Raw genomic sequence first — 20,776 nt, forward strand, 5'->3', positions numbered from 1 at the left:
TGAGGACTATGTAATGCATTAGTTTAGTAAGGCTAACATACCTGGAAAAAGTCTTAGAATTAAAATGAACATAATAACAAATCTGCTGTACAGTATATGTAAGTAAAGGGTCAAAACCTGACATAGCAGCTTCTATGGGTTAACTTAAGGTACCTATATTAGGAACAGGATAATGTATCACTATGTTTCAGTAGCAACTGTAAAGGTTTAGTAAGATGTATTCCAAAATAGTTTAAATTGAAATTTATGAGCGACTATCTTGCATAATATTATGTGTTATACAAAAGTTATCTATAACTGCTTTTAGAATTGCAATGTATTGAAAGCAGTTCTGTAATATAGGCCAGTACCTATTTATTACATTGCTTTTAAATAAAACCAATTATGTTTAATCCGTTCCTAGATTTCACGTTGCATATACAGAACACAAATATGTCATGAATCTGTAAATTTCAATTACAGTATTTCCTTCACCAGGGAATACAAAAAAAAAAAAATTATACATTTATACAAGTGGGATTGTAGTCTCTTTCCATGCTGGAAATTGTATGACCTCAAACACTACATCATTCTCTTGTTTTTCTTTTTGTGCCCAACAGATTAATTTATACCAGCCATGTTCATGATCCTTTAGTACTTTATTGTGTTCAAAATAATTCAGTTGAAATGAACAATTGCATATCTCCATAACCCTGTCATTAAAAATACAATATGAAACAACCATTCAGAACCAACTTGCTGTATTAAATCAGCTTTGTTTTGGTATTGGGAAACTCCTACTGCGCTGAGCCACATAAGCTGCTGCTTTGAATGCAGCTCCCATATCTATATGTACAAAGATGTTAAATTAACCGCATTCTTATATATAAAAAAGGGTATTTGAACCATTTAAGTGTCAAAATGAATGTATGTTTTCAGTATAACTTTCATAGTAATTTGTGAACTGTTTGTTTTTAAAACTTTAAATGGAAAGGCAGAAGTCTTAAATTACTGACCTTAATTATTATGAATTGTGTTTATGTATTTTACAGTGTAATTCTATTCATGTGGCCTGCATCTATCATTTATAACGCTACAGTATTGTCTGTAGATTTTTTCAGCATGTTATAATTGAGTAAAACAATCCCAAAACACACATGCATCACCTTGGTGTGCTCAAAACACAGTAATAACAGAACAGGTTCCAGTCTGTAAAAACTCAGAATTTACATTGCATTAACTTCACCAAAAATCATTTGAGAAGAATGCCAAATCAAGGTCGGGGTCTTATAGAACATGATAACAAATTACATCAAACCAGCACTGGTTGTAATTAGAAAATGCTGGGTATAGCTACAGTAATTTAGCTTCCCATGGCAGAATACTGTATATATTTTTCTTAACATGGTTAAATATGAATCACCCCTTTAAAAGCCTAAACTAGTAACTCAAATAGGCTTCCCCTAAACAGGGGAGTGAAATTTTTTTTTATGTGGTTGTAGCTGATTTATGAGTTCTACCTTGTAATTTATAAACCTTTTTGGCAACACATCAAATAGTACTGAGTTGCCACCCCACAGGATGCAAGGACACAGCCCAGAACTAAGGGACATCCTCCCAAATATTAGATGGAAAGTAGAGGAATAAAGTCAGCAGTTTATCCTCATAACAGAAATGTATACACAATAGCATAAACACAAGCATAATCAGACATGAATTCCACTATACGTTACCATCTGCATAAAATATTCATTCACAAATTAATCTACTACAGTACAGTATATATGGTAGGAACTTTTATTTTGCTGTTGTGTGCTTTAAAACAGCTAGTTCTGGTTAAACAAAAATAATGTGTTACCTTATTTACATATGGTGTATTTACAAATGAGACAAAAAAAAGATTTGGCATCTAGAAATTGTCATGGCAATACCCTACATTTTCCACAAAGTTCAGTCATGTTGTCCCAACGATCTTTTCAATATTGCACACGGTACATTAATATTCTGTTTACATTCTGTTGAAACCAGGCAACCTGGAAAACCAAATATGTTTCTCCTTCAACCCAACAGTAAAATTAAACAGGACACCAAAAAAATCTCTACTCTGTTCCAACACTTGAGCTGTAGTTTTTCCTGTTTCTCACTTTTAATTACTATTCAAGAACTTGAGTGAAATTCACTTCTTCAGCTATGTATATTGCAGGAGGAACACGATTCCACAGGAATACTACAAAATTCCACACTAAATAATCAGTGTTTAAAAAAATAAAACAAAACAAAACAGCTACCCCACAGGAAGGGGGCAAATGGGGAAACATAATTGAACATAGAGTGACCACAAAGCACCATGTGAACTGATTGTACATGGTTATTTTAGGATATTTGAGGCTTGGCATTATCATAGATATTTGAGGCTTGGCATTATCACAGTTCTCCATGTTTGTCACCTTTTAAAATAAAATTAAGCCAAGAGGCAAGTTTCATTGTCATTTACTGATTCATTAGCAAAAAAAGTCTTCCTTTGTAAACCAGTAGTTCCATGTAATACAGTACACACACCGCAACAGGGTGATGGGACAGAGAAAGAAGAGTTAATGTGTCAGAAGGATTCAGCTGTAGAAACATGAATAGAAAACTTGACAACCGAGTAGTCCCCCTTATACAAATGCCAGGGTTTCATGGTTACTTTGAAATGATTCCTGTTCACAGATCATGGCAGTGCTGTACATGCAATGCCACAGCTATCTGCATTAGTAGAATTTTCATGAACTGTGCAGCTGTAGGATGTTCTGTCTATAACAGTCCCAAGGAAAATGACTAGGAATCAATGTGGACCAGAAGTGGCAATCTGGGGATTCAACGGGAAACTGTCGATTTGCTCCCAAATGAGTTGTCTGTTCAACGCAGCATGAGGCAGACAACATCGTGTTCTGACATCTCTGTTGTCTGGCCAGTGACCTCCCCTGTGGAATGATAAGTGACAAGGTTGTGGGAGTGGTTTTAGCTCCCAACTCCCCTCAGAAAATCATATAAGAAAGAGCAGCTGATTCACTCAGATACTGAGGCTGATAAGAGCAGCAGGAGTCTTTTGCGAGGGAAAAAATCCCATTGAGACTTTATAAATTTCTACAAGTGGGAAACTTGTATCTGGACAAAATCTGAACAAAATTGAACCACTGGACTAAACTTGCAAAACTGCTGCCTACTAAAGAAATTACATTTTTTTTAGTCTTCAGTCTTTTCCCTAGATTTTAACTGAACACTGATCTAAAAACGTATTACTACTTTTATATATATTAAAAAAAAAAAAATGTGGATTATTTTGGTGTTCACGAGTTATAGTTTTGCCCTGGGATCAGGGTACAGAAAAAGTACAGAAAACCCAGGAAAGAGACAATATCAGATCCAGAAAGGCCCTTGCAGCTACACATTTCTGTTACCCGAGATGGAGAATTGCAGGACATCTTCATATCCTTATGCAACTAATGCAGTGCAACGAGATGACCCAGCTGAATATGATGAATCAGTGCAGAGACTGGAACTTCTCGAAGATATCATGGAAAACAACACCCAGTGGCTCTTAAAGGTAAGGAGTCTGCCAAATAAACTAATAATAATACAAAGAAGAAAGTTAGACTTTTGTATAATCAAAACTAGCTGGTTTAAAGTACACAACAGCACAGAATAAAAATTCAGCATTAAAAAGCGGGTACTATTTAGTGTGTGTTAAACACTGAAAATATTAAATGAAATCTGCCTTTTTAAATGTTGCAGGTTTACCTATTCTCAAATTACAAACAAAAACGGTTTACAATATAACTGTAGATCTTCCCATTCAGTTTAGTCTACTGTATTCTTACTATTGAAATGCACTTTTTGAAATTCAGACAGACTCCAAGTTATTCCAATATATGCGTCAGGTTCTAACATCTTTCATGGTTAACTGTAAAAACAAAATGTGATATGCTGAGAATACAAGAAAAGAAAAAAAGTTTACTAAAATCACAAATATCAAAACCAGAACAGAAATGCCTAATAAAACTGATATGTTGAATATGGTTGCTATAGGTAAATGTTGCACTAGTTGCTGTCCTCCTAAATATGCAAAACATGTTTCCTTTTTAAATTGAGGCTTACTACGAATCATCTAATTTAAGATGCCAGCATAAAACACTGGCCTCTCAACAGCAAGTTTTGAATGTACTCCTTAAACTGGTCAGTCGACACTATGATCAACATTCTGAGGAGATGTATGTTTTGCAATTGTCTAAAATACCTGCAGGCAAGGAAACGGTTCAGATTGCATTACTATTATAACAGATTTGTGGCACTAGTATATCATTTTTAAGATGGCTAAGCCAACTAAATAAGGTTTTCCATTTTTTTTTTTTTTAAAAGATAGTTGTTAAAATCCAGTACACTGGCGAAAGCGGATAGCCTATTCAATGAGGTAGGATAAATTGTACTTGATAACCACAAGAGACCACACACTGAAGTAGTTCACAAATCTCTCCTGATGGAAAGGGGATGGGTGCCACAGTTCCTGTTGAGGTTTTGACCTGCAAAGCATATCAATAATATCTGTTTTCAAAAAGTTAAACATTGTAGTTTAACCAATTGCATACACTGCATTGACAGACAAAATTGATTGATTCAAAATAACTAAGGGGCAAAGATGTCCTCATTGAGATTATTTATCTTTTTTCACTATTTTTTTCATTATCACTCTCTTTTTTCACAATGTTACTCAAAATTGACAATGTGCCTATTGTCACATGTTAGGGATTTTAATATTAAATATTGCCCAAGTTACAGTACTCTCATTCTTTGCTTCATTCTAGCTGAAAAAGAAAACATACGTTTGGACAAAGTATCTTGTGAATAAAACAGATGTTTTATTTCACCAGTTATTTATTATCATATTGGTCTTTGATAACAGGGCAGCATAGCATGCAAGTGTTAAATTGTTATCTGAATATAAAAAAAATCCCCCTTAGGGATGCCACCACATTAAAAGTGTTTGATCAATACTGTCTCCTCAACCCCTTGCAAAGACACTTCAAGAACTGAAATGAGAACAATCCTAAGGCTGTTAAAGGTTGGTTTATACTTCTGACTGGGACCCAATTTTTGGTCTCAGTCAGTAGTCTCTGATGGTTGGAATGACATCATCTGTATTGCCACGAGCTGCGTCTTTTTGAAAAGTCGTAGGGCCTTTTCTTGTGTGTCTGCGACCGCAAAATCCACAGGGTCGGATGATGTTGAAAAAATCCAACATTTGTCGCGTGCCAGTGAAGCTGGATAGAGCCATTTTTTGAGGACCCCAATAAACATGAACAGAACAGGATTTTAAACTTGCCTCAAAACTGAATGAAATTAAAGCGTAAATGAACCTTTGCTAAAATGAATATTGGTGCTTACATAGGCTACCATGCGCAGCAACCACTTGTAGAATAACAATAATGAATACAATGTATTTATTTGTATTATTGTTATTCTTTTTATATATTTGAGTCCCTAATAAGTTAATGTCGCTATTTACTTTCTGTACACAATTACCCTCCCCGTAAAATCAGTAATCTTGCTCAGCTGTTCAACACGTCTGATCGGAGGCAGTATGCAGAACAGTTTTACTTGTTTGCTGCTCATAAAAATAGAGCCAATTTACACATTCACTTAATTCATGAGACGTGCAATTTTAAAATCCCATCTCAGTGTCGCGGGATTGTGGAGTCTGTTGGCAGCCCTAGTCACAAATCAAGACCGGCAGTCAACGCAGACTGGCTGAAAGTATGACCGACAATGCGAGAGAAGTATAAACCAACAGCACATACTTCAGACTCCGACATAACTTCTGTTCGGAGTCGAGGGTCTCTGACCCTGTGCAAAAAGTCGGAATTACATAATCTACAATCTTGCGACGTGCATCTCTTTTGGAAAGATGTACAGCCTTAACAGATAGTCGAACCTTTCATCTGTCATTCTAAAATACTTCATATCTCCTCACTGTCACATACCCACATCTCTGAATAATGTCTGAAATTCTTCCTTTCGGATTCTTTGTTGGTTGAGGACAGATGTACCAACTATGTCGCTTTTTATTTTTTTTTAATCCTCTTGTATAGAGGTACAAACTCAGCATATCTACTTAAATGTAAATGTATCCAATTTTACGAATGCAGTCTGTATTTAAAGTATGAAAAACCACTTTGTACGACAATACGACCACTTTGCGCAGTCACAAGGTCTGTGACACGATGCGTCCCGTACATCAAACAGTGAAGCTTCACAGCTTCTGCGCCTGACATTTCGCATTCATCTGCAACAGAAGTAGCCTACTGTATTAACCAGGCTTATAGTTTTCCACGATTCTGAAACAGCATGTAGTAAAGAAAGCCTCTGTAAGTTGTTAAACTTCTGTTCTCTGATGCATTTGTTGTTCTGTCTTTGCAGAAAACCGCTCATGCACATTTATGTTGCATTTTAGCTGTCACCGATTTACATGCTTGCTTGCTCGCTCAGCTATCTCATTCGCTGACCTACAACATAGCTACACAAACGATACTCGCAGATTTGTATTTTCAGTGCATGACATACTGGACTTTTTAAAGGAAATAAAGGAAGCGCCTGATTAAGTGTTTTTACATCCATTTCTAACATTTCACTGACTCTTTCAAATTCATGATTTTCACGATTTCCGTGACCTCCGTGACAAAATCGTAGCCTTATTGATGACGCACAGCGTTACAGTACTTGAAGCCACTGTAACATTACTTTTTTATTATAATTTAGATAAACTGAAACACCTTTACTACTAGGTCTCACACATATAAAATCAACGTGAAAGATCAGGCAAGTTGTCCTGTTTGATGCAATTCCTTTGAAACTAACTAATGTTCAGTCTATAAAATAATGCTTTATTTATTTTTTTAACCAGGGATACACATTGAGACCAAGTCCTTATTTACAAGGGTCAATGTATTCATTCTTTCAAAGGTTTTCATTAATACCACATTCCTACAAAGGACTCTTCTGCTTAGAGATTCACACAATTTCAAAGAGCAATACCTCCTTTATGGGGGTTTCTCTACTAAAGAATCATACCGGATGCCCCATGAATGGAGTCTGACAGCTCTTCCTGTAGGAGTGAAGTGGCACACAGCAATGCATTATGTTGTGGCCCCCACATTCACTGTGGTCGATTACAGCATGATTGATACCTCTTCATTGGTTTAGCCTATTGTAATGTATAAGAGAGGCTTCTGGGCTCAAACTGAAATGTTTCCATGTAAGGACAGACACAGAGGCTTGGTGGTTCATGGTTAAAGAAAGAGGCTTGTTACCAGGAGGTTCCCAGTTCAATCTCACTGTGTGTGACCCCTGAGCAAGTCCCTGAAGCTCCGTCCTTCGGATGAGGCGTAAAACCGAGGTCCTATTGTAAGGGACTCTGCAGCACTCTAAGTCACTTAGGATAAAAGCGTCTGCTAAATGGACTATATAAACATAGTGGTGTGATATACTTCATACACAGGAAGGTTCATAGCAAAAGCTTAATTCATTACACATTGCAATACTGTAACAGTTTCTTTCCATCCTGGATTGTTAGTAAATCAAGCTTTTCGTTGTCACAACCTAGAATTGTGTAAATAGAATTGGATAACTGGATTCAGAAGAGAGACAAGTGAAGAAATTTTAGACAAACATGCAGGAAACAGTGGATCAACTGAATTGAACAATCTTGTTTACCTAATGACCTGTCCTAATTAGCAGTTTAAGAACTTACCAAGATGCTGTATTTTCAACTTTATAATGATAAAGTTTAAGATTAGTTGGAGGTCATGTTTTCAGTTCTATAAAAACTGTAAAACCAAGTAGAATTTACTGCAGAGTCGAGTTTTAAAAAAACACCCCAAACAACCCAAACATTTTAATAAGCTTATAACCACAAATTACATGGGCTAAGTGCAGTTTATTTAAACATTCCTGTCACATTAACACCTAACCAGTGCCACCTAACAGATTTGCAAATCTTCAAAAATAAGTCTAAGCAACCAACCACAACAAACAAAAAAATGACAATTTTCTACATGTTACAAGAGGTTTCAAATCCCTTCACAGATATGATCTACTTCACCCATTTTTCAACTCACTACAGATTACCAAATTAGTTGTTTATAAAGCATATAAATTACCCAGGTTTGTAAGTGTAACAGGAAATGGTTTAATTGCACAGTAGGGACAGTCAGGTATGCTTCTTTCTTGCAGGTTACAGAAAAGTGTGTGTTTTTTTTTTAAGCTGTTATCAATTCCTGCTTGTCTGTCTACAGGGTCCATTAAATGAGCTTTCAGGATTAGCATCAGAAAGAAAAAAACTTTGGGGAACAAACTGGATCTCAATGCAAACATTCAGGGGACGGGGTAACACAAGCGTCTCCTGTGTGCTTAACTACTGTGCTGTTTAATTTTGTGCTCCTCGACCAAGGAAGAAAATCAGTCAGTGCTTAACAAATTGTAAGGTGATCATTTTTACCATTTAGCAGGCAATTGCAACTTCAAACATGAATACTTTCCTGTGTGTACTGTAGGTATTACTATATTTAAACTTAGGTATTCCTATTTGAAGTAGTCCATGTTTGTCTATTTTAATGAATTTCCTCTTATTCTGAACAAATAAATAAATCCAAGCACATTCTGCTTTCTGCTGTGACCTTGTCTAGGACATTATGAAACAGCTTACAAGGCTTCCATTTGCATGCCAGCAAACAAGTATAATCAACTGTACTTTACATTTGACTCAATTTCCTATTTAGTAAATTGAAAGAATCTGACACTATATTCTAGAAGACATGAATAGAATTCAGCATCCAGTTTTAAACTGCTAAAAACGAACAAATCACACGTTATCCTTGTTCCAAGACTACTGACAGACCACACAGGCACAGACTTCTTACACCATCTGTACAGTATCTAGGACTAGGCACTGAAACAAGTAACACTGTTACTTAAATGAACATACTAACAAGTTTAATACAAAATAAAACAAAAAAATGAATTGCCCTATTTCATAACGCATTATCACAAGTAAGACGGAGGACTAGAATAGACAGGTGACTAATGTGTTGTAGTGCAAGGCAGTGAGCAATGGAAAGAAATACATATATCAAATAAACATTTAGCCAAGTCACCAGGAAATAAAGGTAAAGATACGCTGTATTTAAATGTATGGCATGTCGTTTTAATAGAAGCATTAATTACCATTTTTTCCTTTTGGTGACTAAATATTATTGTAGTTGCCTACAGGCAACCACTTTGTACTGTATTTAAAAAAAAAAAATTATATATAAGAAAGTGTACTATTTAAACAATTTTTACATACAAAAACAAACCATACCATGTATAACAAATTATCTTAAATGCCTTGGTTTATATTGAAATTTCTTTCTAACCAACAGCCCTTACCATATCATCACTGAGGACCTTTGGTTTTGTTCAGTGCCATTTAATCCACAGAATCTCCTATTACCAAAGTAAACCTTCACTTTTGTACATTGCAACTGATTCAAATGATTAGAGCAGACAATTTGGTAAGCAGGAGGTCTTATTTGTTGAATCCAGAGTTTCATGGTATGCGAAAAGTAATGCCGCTGGCGTTTCAAACATTCCCTTCAGCATTCTTTTTTTATTTCTTCTGAGAAACAACAGAATCTATTGGTGTTTGCTGCGCCAATCTTCAGAGGACAACAAAATATAACCTAAACCGTTTTCAGACAACATGGATTGTTATCTCCCTTAACTCTTGTGAGAATAACATAATTTAAATAGAATTATGTATGATACCTAACTGGATTGTACAGTACCTAACTCTGTAACTGTAGTAGATTGCTGGTTATCGTGTACACAATATGCTTTCCATAACCAGCGATAGGAAGCATCATTTTTGTTTTCTGCACATCGCTTTACATGGCTCCAGATAATTATCGTTTTCTTTTCAAACTTTAAATGCAATGCTTGAGAGGATATCGGACTATACTGAGAGTATTGAAAGGGAGCGTCTTTGGGATTTTTAAAATTCACGTTTAATTTTTTTCAGTTGTAAATCACAAATAAACTATGTGAAATCTGTGCAAGTCAACTCCATCAACTGTACAGTAGTTGCAGAAATATAGTGCATATGGGAAACCAAAACACACACAGATGACCTATATTGACAACTGCTGGACTGATACAAAATATTTGCTCCTGCTAGGAATGAAAATTCAGCTCTATAAAACTGTGGAGATATAAGCTTGCTCATACCAGTGAAAGCATATTTTGTTTTACAAACAGACAATTCCAAATATGTTTCAGGGTGACCCAAAAAGTAAGACAGTTAAAACAAATGTTATCTCCTTAAGTCCTACACCACCTGTGTCCATGTTGAAAGCCTATATTAAATAATCAAAATATTTGAACCTTTTTATTCAGGAATTCAAATTTCCTGCCAAAAGCCTGTTACATTGATACAAAAACTGAATTGCTGAGGTCGTTTTTGGATCCAATGATGAACTAATCTGCCTATTTCAACAGGCTGTGACCTCCTTGTAGTAGATCTTATTTCCAAATATCCTGTATTTAATGTGATTCGAGACAAATTAATTTTCTTGTCAAAAGACAGTCATTTCTTTTAGTCTGGAGCAATTTAGGAGTGATCCTCATAAAATTGCTAGATATTAAGCCAATCAAACTGTACCATATTAACAATTTCAGCCATGACCAAAAATGTTTTTGTATCTTTCAAACTTTAGTAAGTGCAATATTATGTTCCCTAAATGTTAGCAGAACTTTGGGCCAGAGCTGCTTTATTATATAAAAAAATTATTACTGAGACCTGCTGCAATCATTTCTATCGATTAGATGTTAGGCTAATTTAGTTTTTTTTTTTTTTTTTTTGGTTTATGAACAAAACAATTACAGAAATTACATCATACTTTCACATTTAAAGTATAAAGGTAAAAAAAAAAAAGTAGGTCGCCTGAAATTAGGCAATATAGAGTTAAACCTTTGTCCAATTGCACTAGACACACAGCACAGTGGATATTTTTAGGATTTCTAAATTTTAAAACAGCTCCTTTTAGAACTGGAATCTCATCTTCAAAACTACATTGTACAGTCTATAACTACAATCACAGTTCCTACAGGGAACTGAATTCCAACTCTACAATAAAATACACAATGACACTTAGTACACAATTCTTCTAATCAAATATCAGACATTTCAAACTCACGTTTCTCAGCTGCGAATCAAGGAGCTCAAACTGAACTCCAGGTGTCACACTAACCATTTAATTATTTCACTGCAAAGCATGATAAAAGAAGCATGCTTCTACTTGTTTTTTTTTTCTGTTGTTGTTCTACTGCAGTTAGAAAGCTACATCCAAGACAACATGAAGCACGATATGGTACAAATTCAACAGAATGCGGTGCACAACCACACAGCAGCCATGATTGAAATTGGAACTAACCTGTTAAGCCAAACGGCAGAGCAGACCCGCAAATTAACAAGTGTGGAGGCTCAGGTAAGGAAACACATTATTGAATATGTTAAGCAAAAAAAATGTACAGTTCATTTTTAGATAGCACATGAACTTGGTCTGGATGAACAAGATGTTTACTCAACATATATTCAGATATAAGACAGACAAAAACACATTTTGATAACTTGATGGTGAATGGCAAACAATTGGCTTCAAAGTATGTTAATATTGTATTATTTTACCTCTTTGTCAAATTAAAATAAATGCTGTTCATTTTCACTCATTAAAATGCCCCTATAACTGTCACCATGCGTTTCATCTTCACATTAAAAGTCATACAATGATTGACTAAAATATTACTCTCTCAGGGGCGAGAAATCTCTGACGACTTTCCATGTTACATTTTAGTGCTAATCATAACAAAACCAGCAAGCTCTGTCATGCATGTGTGCATCAGTTCTTTCCAAAAATTGCAGCTGATCCTTCAAGATTTCATTGAACTGTACAATAGCTATTGTAGCTGTTTAACAAGGGAATAAAGCTACAGTTACAATTGTACTGTTCACTTTAAATCAGACTGTGGCAAGACTGTCCTACTTACAGTACGTTATGAAGAGAGAAAAAAGCCAGTTTGAACAGTATTCTTCAGTACGTTGCTACCAGTTTTGTAGTATACCGGAACATGCATTTTAATCCATTACATTTAATAGTAAAACATATAGACACATTAATTTTTTTACGTTTGCCTATCTGCAAGTGTGGATGGATTCCGCTAAAATCATATTTCATCACTTTTTTGTTTTAGGTAATAAATCAAACTACAAGACTTGAACTTCAACTACTACAAAATTCCCTCTCAACAAATAAACTGGAAAAACAAATACTAGTCCAAACAACTGAAATAAGTAGACTTCATGATAAGAACAGGTAAGCAAATTGAGCTATTATTTAGAAGACCCCCCCCCCCCCCCCCCCCACCACACAAAATATTAATCTGTTTTAATAAATAGCTTTCTCTTAGTTCATTGAAGTATTGCAGGCTGCACTAGGACCTTTTTCCAAAATGAACACTCTTTACATTGAGGTAAGAAGGGTCTAGTTTCAATAAGAAATGTTTAAGCAATCAAGTTTGTTTTACAACAGCAGTAAACGAAGCTACAACTGAACTTAAAGTTACTGTAGGAGTTTAAATCCTAAATGCTCCTGTTATCAGTTTCATTTGGTACAAAAGACAAATTACTTAGGAATAGGAAAGTAATCTTTTGTTTGTTTACTAGGATTTTGTAATTAGGTTTTGCAAAAGTATTGCTAAATAAACCACAACAGAAATTCCACTTTGCTTCTTCAATACAAGAGATAAGTGAACTGAGGCAGATTTTCTTTTACTAGATTTCTAGAAAAAAGAGTTTTAGAAATGGAAGACCAGCGTCTAGCTGAACTTAAGACCCTGAAAGATGAAAAGGACCAAATCAAGCAGCTTGTGTTGCGACAGAACTCAATGATTGAGGAGCTGGAGCAGCAGCTGGTCACAGCAACATCAAACAACTCTGTCTTGCAGAAACAGCAGCATGACCTGTTGGAAACTGTTAATGATCTTATCGCAGTAATATCCCCTCCTAACCGTAAGTGGATACAATGCTAATTTACTGAATGCAATTACTGCAGTCCCATATCCTCAACTGAAAAGGGAAAGAAAGGAAAAACATGTATTTTAAGGGTCAATATATGATTACAGATTACTATTCATTTAGTTATTTTTTACCGTTCCTTACCTTTTTTGATGTTTGCGATTATTCTAATTGCAATTTCTGAAATAGTGTGCGTGTGCACGTTTTTTTTTTTTTTTTTATCAGCCAAGAGAGTCTTTATATTGGTATGCACCAGCACCCTCAAATGCACAGTAGTGTATTGCCAGAAAAACATAAATCTGAAGATCCACACTTTTGTGGATCTATAAAAACAGTATTTGAGTAATTGTAATAAGAACCACTTACTCTTTAATCTTTGGTCATCTTTCTTATTGTAGAACTGGTTTTACATTCTTTATTCACAGTGAAAACTTCGATCATGGCTACAGAAGCTCAAAACCATTTTAAAGACTGTGCAGAACTGTATAAATCTGGAAAGACAACAAGCGGTGTCTATGCACTGACTCTCCCCAACACAACAGAGCAAATAAAGGTAGGATCAATCATCTTTGCATGAACAAGTCAATAGACTGCAATACAACAGATGGTCTACGTGAGAAATAGGTACGGCAGTTATTGACTAGTAATGTCGATTTTTTAAAACAAAATGATTTAATGAAGTACTTCATGAAAAAAACAAAACAAAAAAAATGGACAGCTGATGCATCCCTGTATGCTCACAGTATGTACTTTTGTATAGTCATGGGGGTGAAATTAATATAAAAAGCTTAGACTTTTCACCTGAACCACTGCATATTGTATGTAAATTGTGGTTCAGATCATGTTTCTTTTTCTCTGATTTCTTCATGTATCTCAAGATTTTTTACAAATGATCAATTTCATAAAAGCTTACAATAGAGCCATTCAATCTTAATCATTAGAGCACTTCTTTGTGTATTTCAGGCATACTGTGATATGGACTCCAGTGGAGGTGGGTGGACAGTAATACAGCGTCGTATAGATGGCCACGTAGATTTTCACAGAACTTGGAAAGAATACAAAATGGTACACACTTTTGAACAACAGTCACAATTGTATAGCTTGTCTATTGAAAGGTTGCTTGTTAAGTCATTAGTACACACATGCATCATTAAAATCCATCAGAAACTTTTTGTAAATGTATGAACTAAATTTAGAACACAGAATATTCTTGTTAAAAAGGAAATTCCGATAATTAAATGTTCATATGCATTTTGTCTAGGGGTTTGGTGACTCTGCTGGGGAATACTGGCTGGGAAATGAATTGGTTTCCCAGCTAACCAATGAGCAACCACATGCTCTGAGGATTCAACTAAAAGACTGGGAAGGCAATGAGGGATATTCACTCTATGATCATTTTTATCTCAACAGTGAGGCGCAGAACTACAGGTTAGTGTTAAGAAATATCCTGTGCTGGTTCCTTTTGTAATATTTTTGCACTGTAGATATTACTTAATTCCACAGATTGGTAAATATAACATCAAGTGAAATTAGAATGCACTTAGAAACACTTAGTTACTAAACTAAACTTTTTACTTTTTGAGGAGAAAAATAAATCCAACTAGTTCAAAGCATCCATAGATGTATAATATGTTGTATACAACATTAAATACCTTTCATCTTGTAGGTATAGCTGAGAATTGATTGTGCCAACAGCCTGACTTATATTGCATGTACATACGAAAATAGCACGAAATAAAACGAAAAATCATTATAAAGCAAACGTAGAATGACATTTTTAAAATTGGGAGGTTTATACAAAAAATACTTACTTGCAATCCCAGTTGTCAAGGCTCAGCCGTTACCATAGACACGGTCTGAAGGGAAACGGAAGCTCTGACTAGCACTTGCGCAGATGTATAATTTGGAGTTGTTTGGGAATTGTGATGGAAGAGAAGAGACATTGGTTTCTAAAATGCCTAAACCATGCATAACAATTAATCAACGCTGCAAAGATTTTGAGCATGAGGGGCTGTATGCAGCCGACGTTGACAAAATAACGATGTGCAGATTTTGCAACTGTTGGCTGGAATGGGAGTTGAAAGATACCATCGTTAAGCATCATTAGCTGTTTATTCCTTTTAGGGGAAAATATGGCTTGTTGCTTGTATCAATGAACCCACTTTATATCATGATTGGCGTGCAGGGCATAATTTGTGATATAAAGCGGGTCATGACATAAACCGAGTTTCACATTCGCCTATGACAGCATATTACGAGTGCGAGAAAGAAAGAAAGAAAGAAAGAAAGAAAGGAGTGTTTAGTCTCTCTTTACATTTAAACAAATGCATATAGTTTACTACAGGGCAAATAGATTTTGTATCATTAACTGGAACGAAACAGTTTGTATCATTATCTAAAAAAGGCATGAATTGTCGACTGATGAGAGCTATCAATAATTGGTGTTTTTTTTTTTTTTTTGTGCGCATTTTTATAAGACTGACTTAATTTGAACTGAACTGTATCCCATTAAGACCACTCATGCAGCATTTGACAGACTGCACAAAATGTCACTTCATTAGCCGAGATGATTACTGGTTCTTAGCTGCGTTGGAAATTGATTCTATCCTGTGGGTACTCAGTAAAGACCAGCCACGTAGCATTGGACAGGCTGCACAAAATGTGACAATAAGCAGGTTTGTGAGATGATATTAAGAGAGGTAATTTCTCAAAGAACCTATGGTGCATGGCGAGTGGTTTTTCAAAAATCGTGATAATAAATGGGGTATGATATTAAGTGAGGTGATATTTCAAGTGGTGCAAACTTTGAATGGAACTGAATGAATGAATCTGCTTTGCTTAGTGTTTAAATACTGAGAAACCACAAGCTTGTTGTATACTGCTTCAGTGCAATGGGATTGAAATACAAATCCTATCGTTTTTTTTTCTAATGGGTAGATTGCTGTATGTGTAATTATTATGATAGTAGGGCAGTGTAGATAGATAGATAGATATTTATCTTATTATATATATTATAACATATACATATTTCAAGGGACATTTCTATTAGTATGTTAAAGATGCATGTAAACCCAACTATATGAAAATATAGAATCTAACAATGTTACACGGTTGTCCAAATTCTAAAGTAAATATTTTTGCATCTAGAAGCAGTTTCTGTAAAAGGATGAAAAAAAAGTTTCTAACATTTCTTCTACATAAATACACTGGGGAGCTGACATGAATTTAGGTCTGGAATTTTTCGGTTTTTATTTTTCTTCAATTGGGGGGGGTTGGGTTACCACTCAAACACATCCATTTTCATTTTCTATAATAATTGAATGTACGCTTCGCTAATACATATGCAAACGTTAACTTACTGTGTTGAATTGAGGATTCTGGCAATGTAGAACTCTGCATGCATCTTGAATCCGAGAATTGTGAAAAGAAACTCATTTCAATTTTATGGCCATTAGCGTTCCTGTATCTATCACACTACAGTTCATGTTTTGTTTTCTGCCCATCCCATCGTATGACTATAGCATACTGTAGTAATTAATCTCAGCATACAATAAGTTAATTACATTTTTTCCTAGGATTAAACAATCATGGTACTCCGATTAAGGTTTGATATTTATGCAGCTGCAACGATAATATTAAATCATAGTAATAATTAGAAAGTCGTTGTACACAAGAAAAACTTGAATATGCATTAGAGGAAGCATAACTGTACAGCAGTTTTATATTAACAACTTTTTCGGTTCATCACTGAATAAAACCATAATGCCATATTGATGGTTCGTGGTCATTAAGCCTGCTGCTAAGCAAATGACGCATTGACACAAGTGACACGTATTATGTAGTGCACAAAATTGATGATTGGTCAGTTGAAATGTCTTTGCACACTGCCCGCCTTATGACAGACGTTTTCTTTATGTAGAGAGTAGTGAATGATTGACATTATTTAAAATGTTGCCAGAACCCACTTTTATCGGTTTAAAAAAATAAAAATGAATCTTCTAAACAGGTCTTCAGGGGTGTTTTCCGGTTATTATCGGTGAAAAACAAACTTCAAGCCCTTTTGTGATGACATTAAAAGTGTAATTTCAAACAGTTACTCATAATTACTTCCTTTTCTTTTGTAGGGGCTTAAATTTTGCAGAGATAATGAATGTGGGTTAGATCTTAAACTAATTACCCCATTTAAAGCATATCATAGCACAAACTTTGAAAGAAAGAAAACCCTCCTGGAGGCTGGTAACTAGCCTTTTTGCATCACATACTGTTCAATGGATCGTGTTCTTTTTTAACCTTCAAAGTACACTGGTGGTATGTGAAGATGGAGATACAGAAAATGACTAATTAAATTTAAATTTACAGTATCTGAACTTGTGAATCCAGTGTTCTCTGATTTCTAAACCAAAAACTAGAAATAAATCAAGGGGATCACAACAAAATATATATTTGGATTTGTTTTAAGTCCAGTTGTTAATTTGGTTGTTTTGTTTTTAAATTGGAGAACTTTGTTTCTTTCTCAAAAATACATACATTCACAAGAGGTTGGTTAAAGAGAATGGAAATGGAAGTACTACAAACAATGTCATTACCAATACTTTTTTAAAACAGTGTTAGGCATTATCTATCTAGAACATATTTTTATTGATGTAGTAAAGCAAAACCATTGCTGCAAGAGAAAGTTTAGTTTTTTCACAAATTTGTACACATTTTTGTTACAATTAAAGGGCAGCAGTGTGGAGTAGTGGTTAGGGCTCTGGACTCTTGACCGGAGGGTCGTGGGTTCAATCCCCGGTGGGTACACTGCTGCTGTACCCTTGAGCAAGGTACTTTACCTAGATTGCTCCAGTAAAAAAAAAAAAAACCACAACTGTATAAATGGGTAATTGTATGTAAAAATAATGTGGTATCTTGTAACAATTGTAAGTCGCCCTGGATAAGGGCGTCAGCTAAGAAATAAATAATAATAATAATTAAAAATGATGGATTTCTTCCTTACATGGTTTTTTCTCAACAATACAGGATACACCTTAAAGACTACAGTGGAACAGCAGGCAAAATCAGTAGCCTTGGCCAACCAGGAAGTGATTTCAGTACAAAGGATGTAGACAATGACAAATGTATTTGCAAATGTTCACAACTGACCACGGGAGGTATGAGCAGTTTCATTACCTTTCATTGCTCCTTCTTAACTTTAAATATCTGCTGCTGTTAACTATAAATACTGTGCGCTTTTTACTTGCGGCTATAGTGTCCCACCAAATCACTTAATAGTTAATTCTGAATGGTTCACTTTTCTCTTGGCAATCCCCCCAGAATCTGAAGAACTTTAAAAGAATATATATTTTTTTGTAGCTGGGTCAGGACTTTTGAGCAAAATTAGCTTGTTAATCACTGGTCAGCTCATTTGGGAATTTCAAGTTCTACAAAGCCTGACATTAATAGTCTGGGAACTAAAGAGTTTTGTTAAACTAGTAGGGTCTTCCTACCAAGCTTAAGGACTTCCACATTACAACCTGCTCATACTCACTGGCACTGTGTTGCTCTAACTGTGGCTATCGGGATACTCGCAGATGTAACAATGCAAGAGTTCATCACAGTTAAATGTTGCAGGCTTTTTAAATGAAGCAAATGAAAGCTGTATGCTTAGTGCATGAACTTAATTGAGAAACATGGCTTATTACAACTGAAATTAAGTTTAAATGACCCTTTTTAGAAATGGCAGTTGCAACACTTTACTTGCATGTCTGCACAAGATTCAAGTTTTAGTTGAGATTTTATTTGTTTCTTACATTAAAGCTGTATAATTTCACTTTCATGCATTTCCTTCACAGGTTGGTGGTTTGATGCCTGTGGGCCTTCAAACTTAAATGGAATGTACTACCAGCTGGGACAGAACACAAACAGATTCAACGGAATCAAATGGTACTACTGGAAAGGCTCAGGCTACTCACTAAAAACAACTACAATGATGATCAGGCCTGCAGACTTCTGATAGGGCTTCTGTTCAAAGAGTTTTCTGCCTAGTCTACAAGATATGGCTAGTACTTTAACTTTAAAATATCTGTGTTTTATATCTGTTTGTTTATAGGAAATATTCCATACCATCAGAAGATGGAAATATTTCAATTTTTGGCACTCAGACTGAGGAAGTTTGTGTACTTGAACTATAAAAGCTGTAAACTTTGCTGGGTGCAATTTTATTCATTCATTTTTTTATTATTGTTATTTATACATAACTGGAACTGTGAGACAATTTAACAAATGTATGCCCTTTTGTGTGATATAGTTATGATCCAGCCTGCTGATCACTGCTCATCAGGAAATCAGGCGTCAAAAACCTTTTTTTTTTTTTTTTTTTTTTTTTTTTTTTTAATTCTGTAAGAGGCTACTTGTTCGGTTGTCAACATAGAAAACTGTGGTTGAACATATTTTGGTCAACTGCCAAAGTGACAGAAATTCCTTTTGGTAGGAATTATTTCCAACAGGATGTTGACTTTCATAAAAAGTAAAGGGAATTGTTTTGTAAAATGTAGAGAGTTTATTCTTGTATATTATCATTGAAGGAACCACAATAAATTGTTTTGAAAATTAAAAACATATTAGGAGGATCAAAACCATTACTGTGATGAGGCAACACACTTTGTTATCCCCCCCCCCCCCCCCGTGTTAAACATGAATTAGAAAACGATTCAGTACTATCAGCCAATCTGCTTCCAGCTCAAGTAGGCTTCAATTAGACGGTAGATGCCCGCTGCTACGTCACAGCATCAACCAGTCCTGTGTCCACGACTGCCAAATCGGCCAATCATAGCCTCAGCCATGACGAGCTCAGCATCTTTCAGCAACAAACCCAGACAGTTCAGTAATATTGCTTCATTTACTCATATATATATAATTAATAAAGTTGTTGTTATATATATTTTTTCTCATTATGTAAGCGATCCTTTACAAACATTTTCGGGACTATTTTCCTACATTTTTTCTCCGCGGAAGGGTACTCAACGATTCATTTCAAGTTCAAGGTAGATGTAGGTTTAAATGTTGTTTTAAAGAAAATAATGAGAAAAAACACTCTTTAATAGCGACAGTGCCCTCTCAAAGGCTACTGTTTGGTAGTTGACCTTAACTTTCATTAGCGCCCTCGCCTTCAGCTTGGGATGCAGGACTCCCACGGCAGTCAATTACAACACAGTGGACCCTTCATCAACAGGCACTATCGCTTAAACAACAGTTTTCCACATTAGCTCATACAAGACATTTTAATTCGTATATGGAAATAATCAGGAAAGGCTACTTAACAGCATGGTCAGTTGCAGATATAGTTGGCAATTCAGTTTTCGATTTGGACATGTTCACTCACCCATTAGAAATTTTAAACTACTCTCTAAACTCAGTTTTGGTCACAATTGTAAGCACAGGTTTATTTTTATTTTTTAAATATTCCGATTTGGAAAGACTACAAACATATATCTAGGCAACACTAATTTGTTTGAACTGCTCTTGAAAAGCAATTTAAAAATGTGTACACTTAACTGTAAACATGTTGTCTATGCTGGCCAAACTTTAATCAAAATGTATTAGCAATGAATATGATATCATTTTGTAGTTTTTTTGATTACATGATGTTAAATAAAAGGTCTAAAATTATGTTCATACAGT

The 20,776-nt window shown here is 35.1% G+C and overlaps 2 protein-coding genes across 7 annotated transcripts in view; one reads left to right on the forward strand and one right to left on the reverse strand.

Moving 5' to 3' along the window:
• The window catches only part of mcph1 (microcephalin 1), a 63,253-nt gene that overhangs the window by 11,714 nt on the left and 30,763 nt on the right, over positions 1-20,776 (reverse strand). Inside the window, exon 15 of one of the 6 annotated variants that reach the window (XM_059025042.1) lies at positions 4,407-4,538. The exons of the other annotated variants lie outside the window; for them this stretch is intronic. Coding sequence (XP_058881025.1) covers positions 4,422-4,538 — 117 coding nt within the window. The 3' untranslated portion in view covers positions 4,407-4,421. Of the gene's footprint in view, positions 1-4,406; positions 4,539-20,776 lie in introns of those variants that run through there. 6 annotated transcript variants of the gene reach the window in all.
• LOC117410619 (angiopoietin-2) lies at positions 3,015-20,764 on the forward strand. The gene is made up of 9 exons (XM_034017295.3): positions 3,015-3,565; positions 11,379-11,534; positions 12,298-12,419; positions 12,882-13,114; positions 13,546-13,673; positions 14,084-14,185; positions 14,382-14,548; positions 18,137-18,267; positions 18,949-20,764. Exons 1-9 carry the CDS (start codon positions 3,290-3,292, stop codon positions 19,107-19,109), a joined length of 1,476 nt encoding a protein of 491 aa, XP_033873186.3. The 5' UTR covers positions 3,015-3,289; the 3' UTR covers positions 19,110-20,764.

This window comes from Acipenser ruthenus, chromosome 6 (genome assembly GCF_902713425.1).
Source record: "Acipenser ruthenus chromosome 6, fAciRut3.2 maternal haplotype, whole genome shotgun sequence".
Taxonomy (NCBI): Eukaryota; Metazoa; Chordata; class Actinopteri; order Acipenseriformes; family Acipenseridae; genus Acipenser; species Acipenser ruthenus.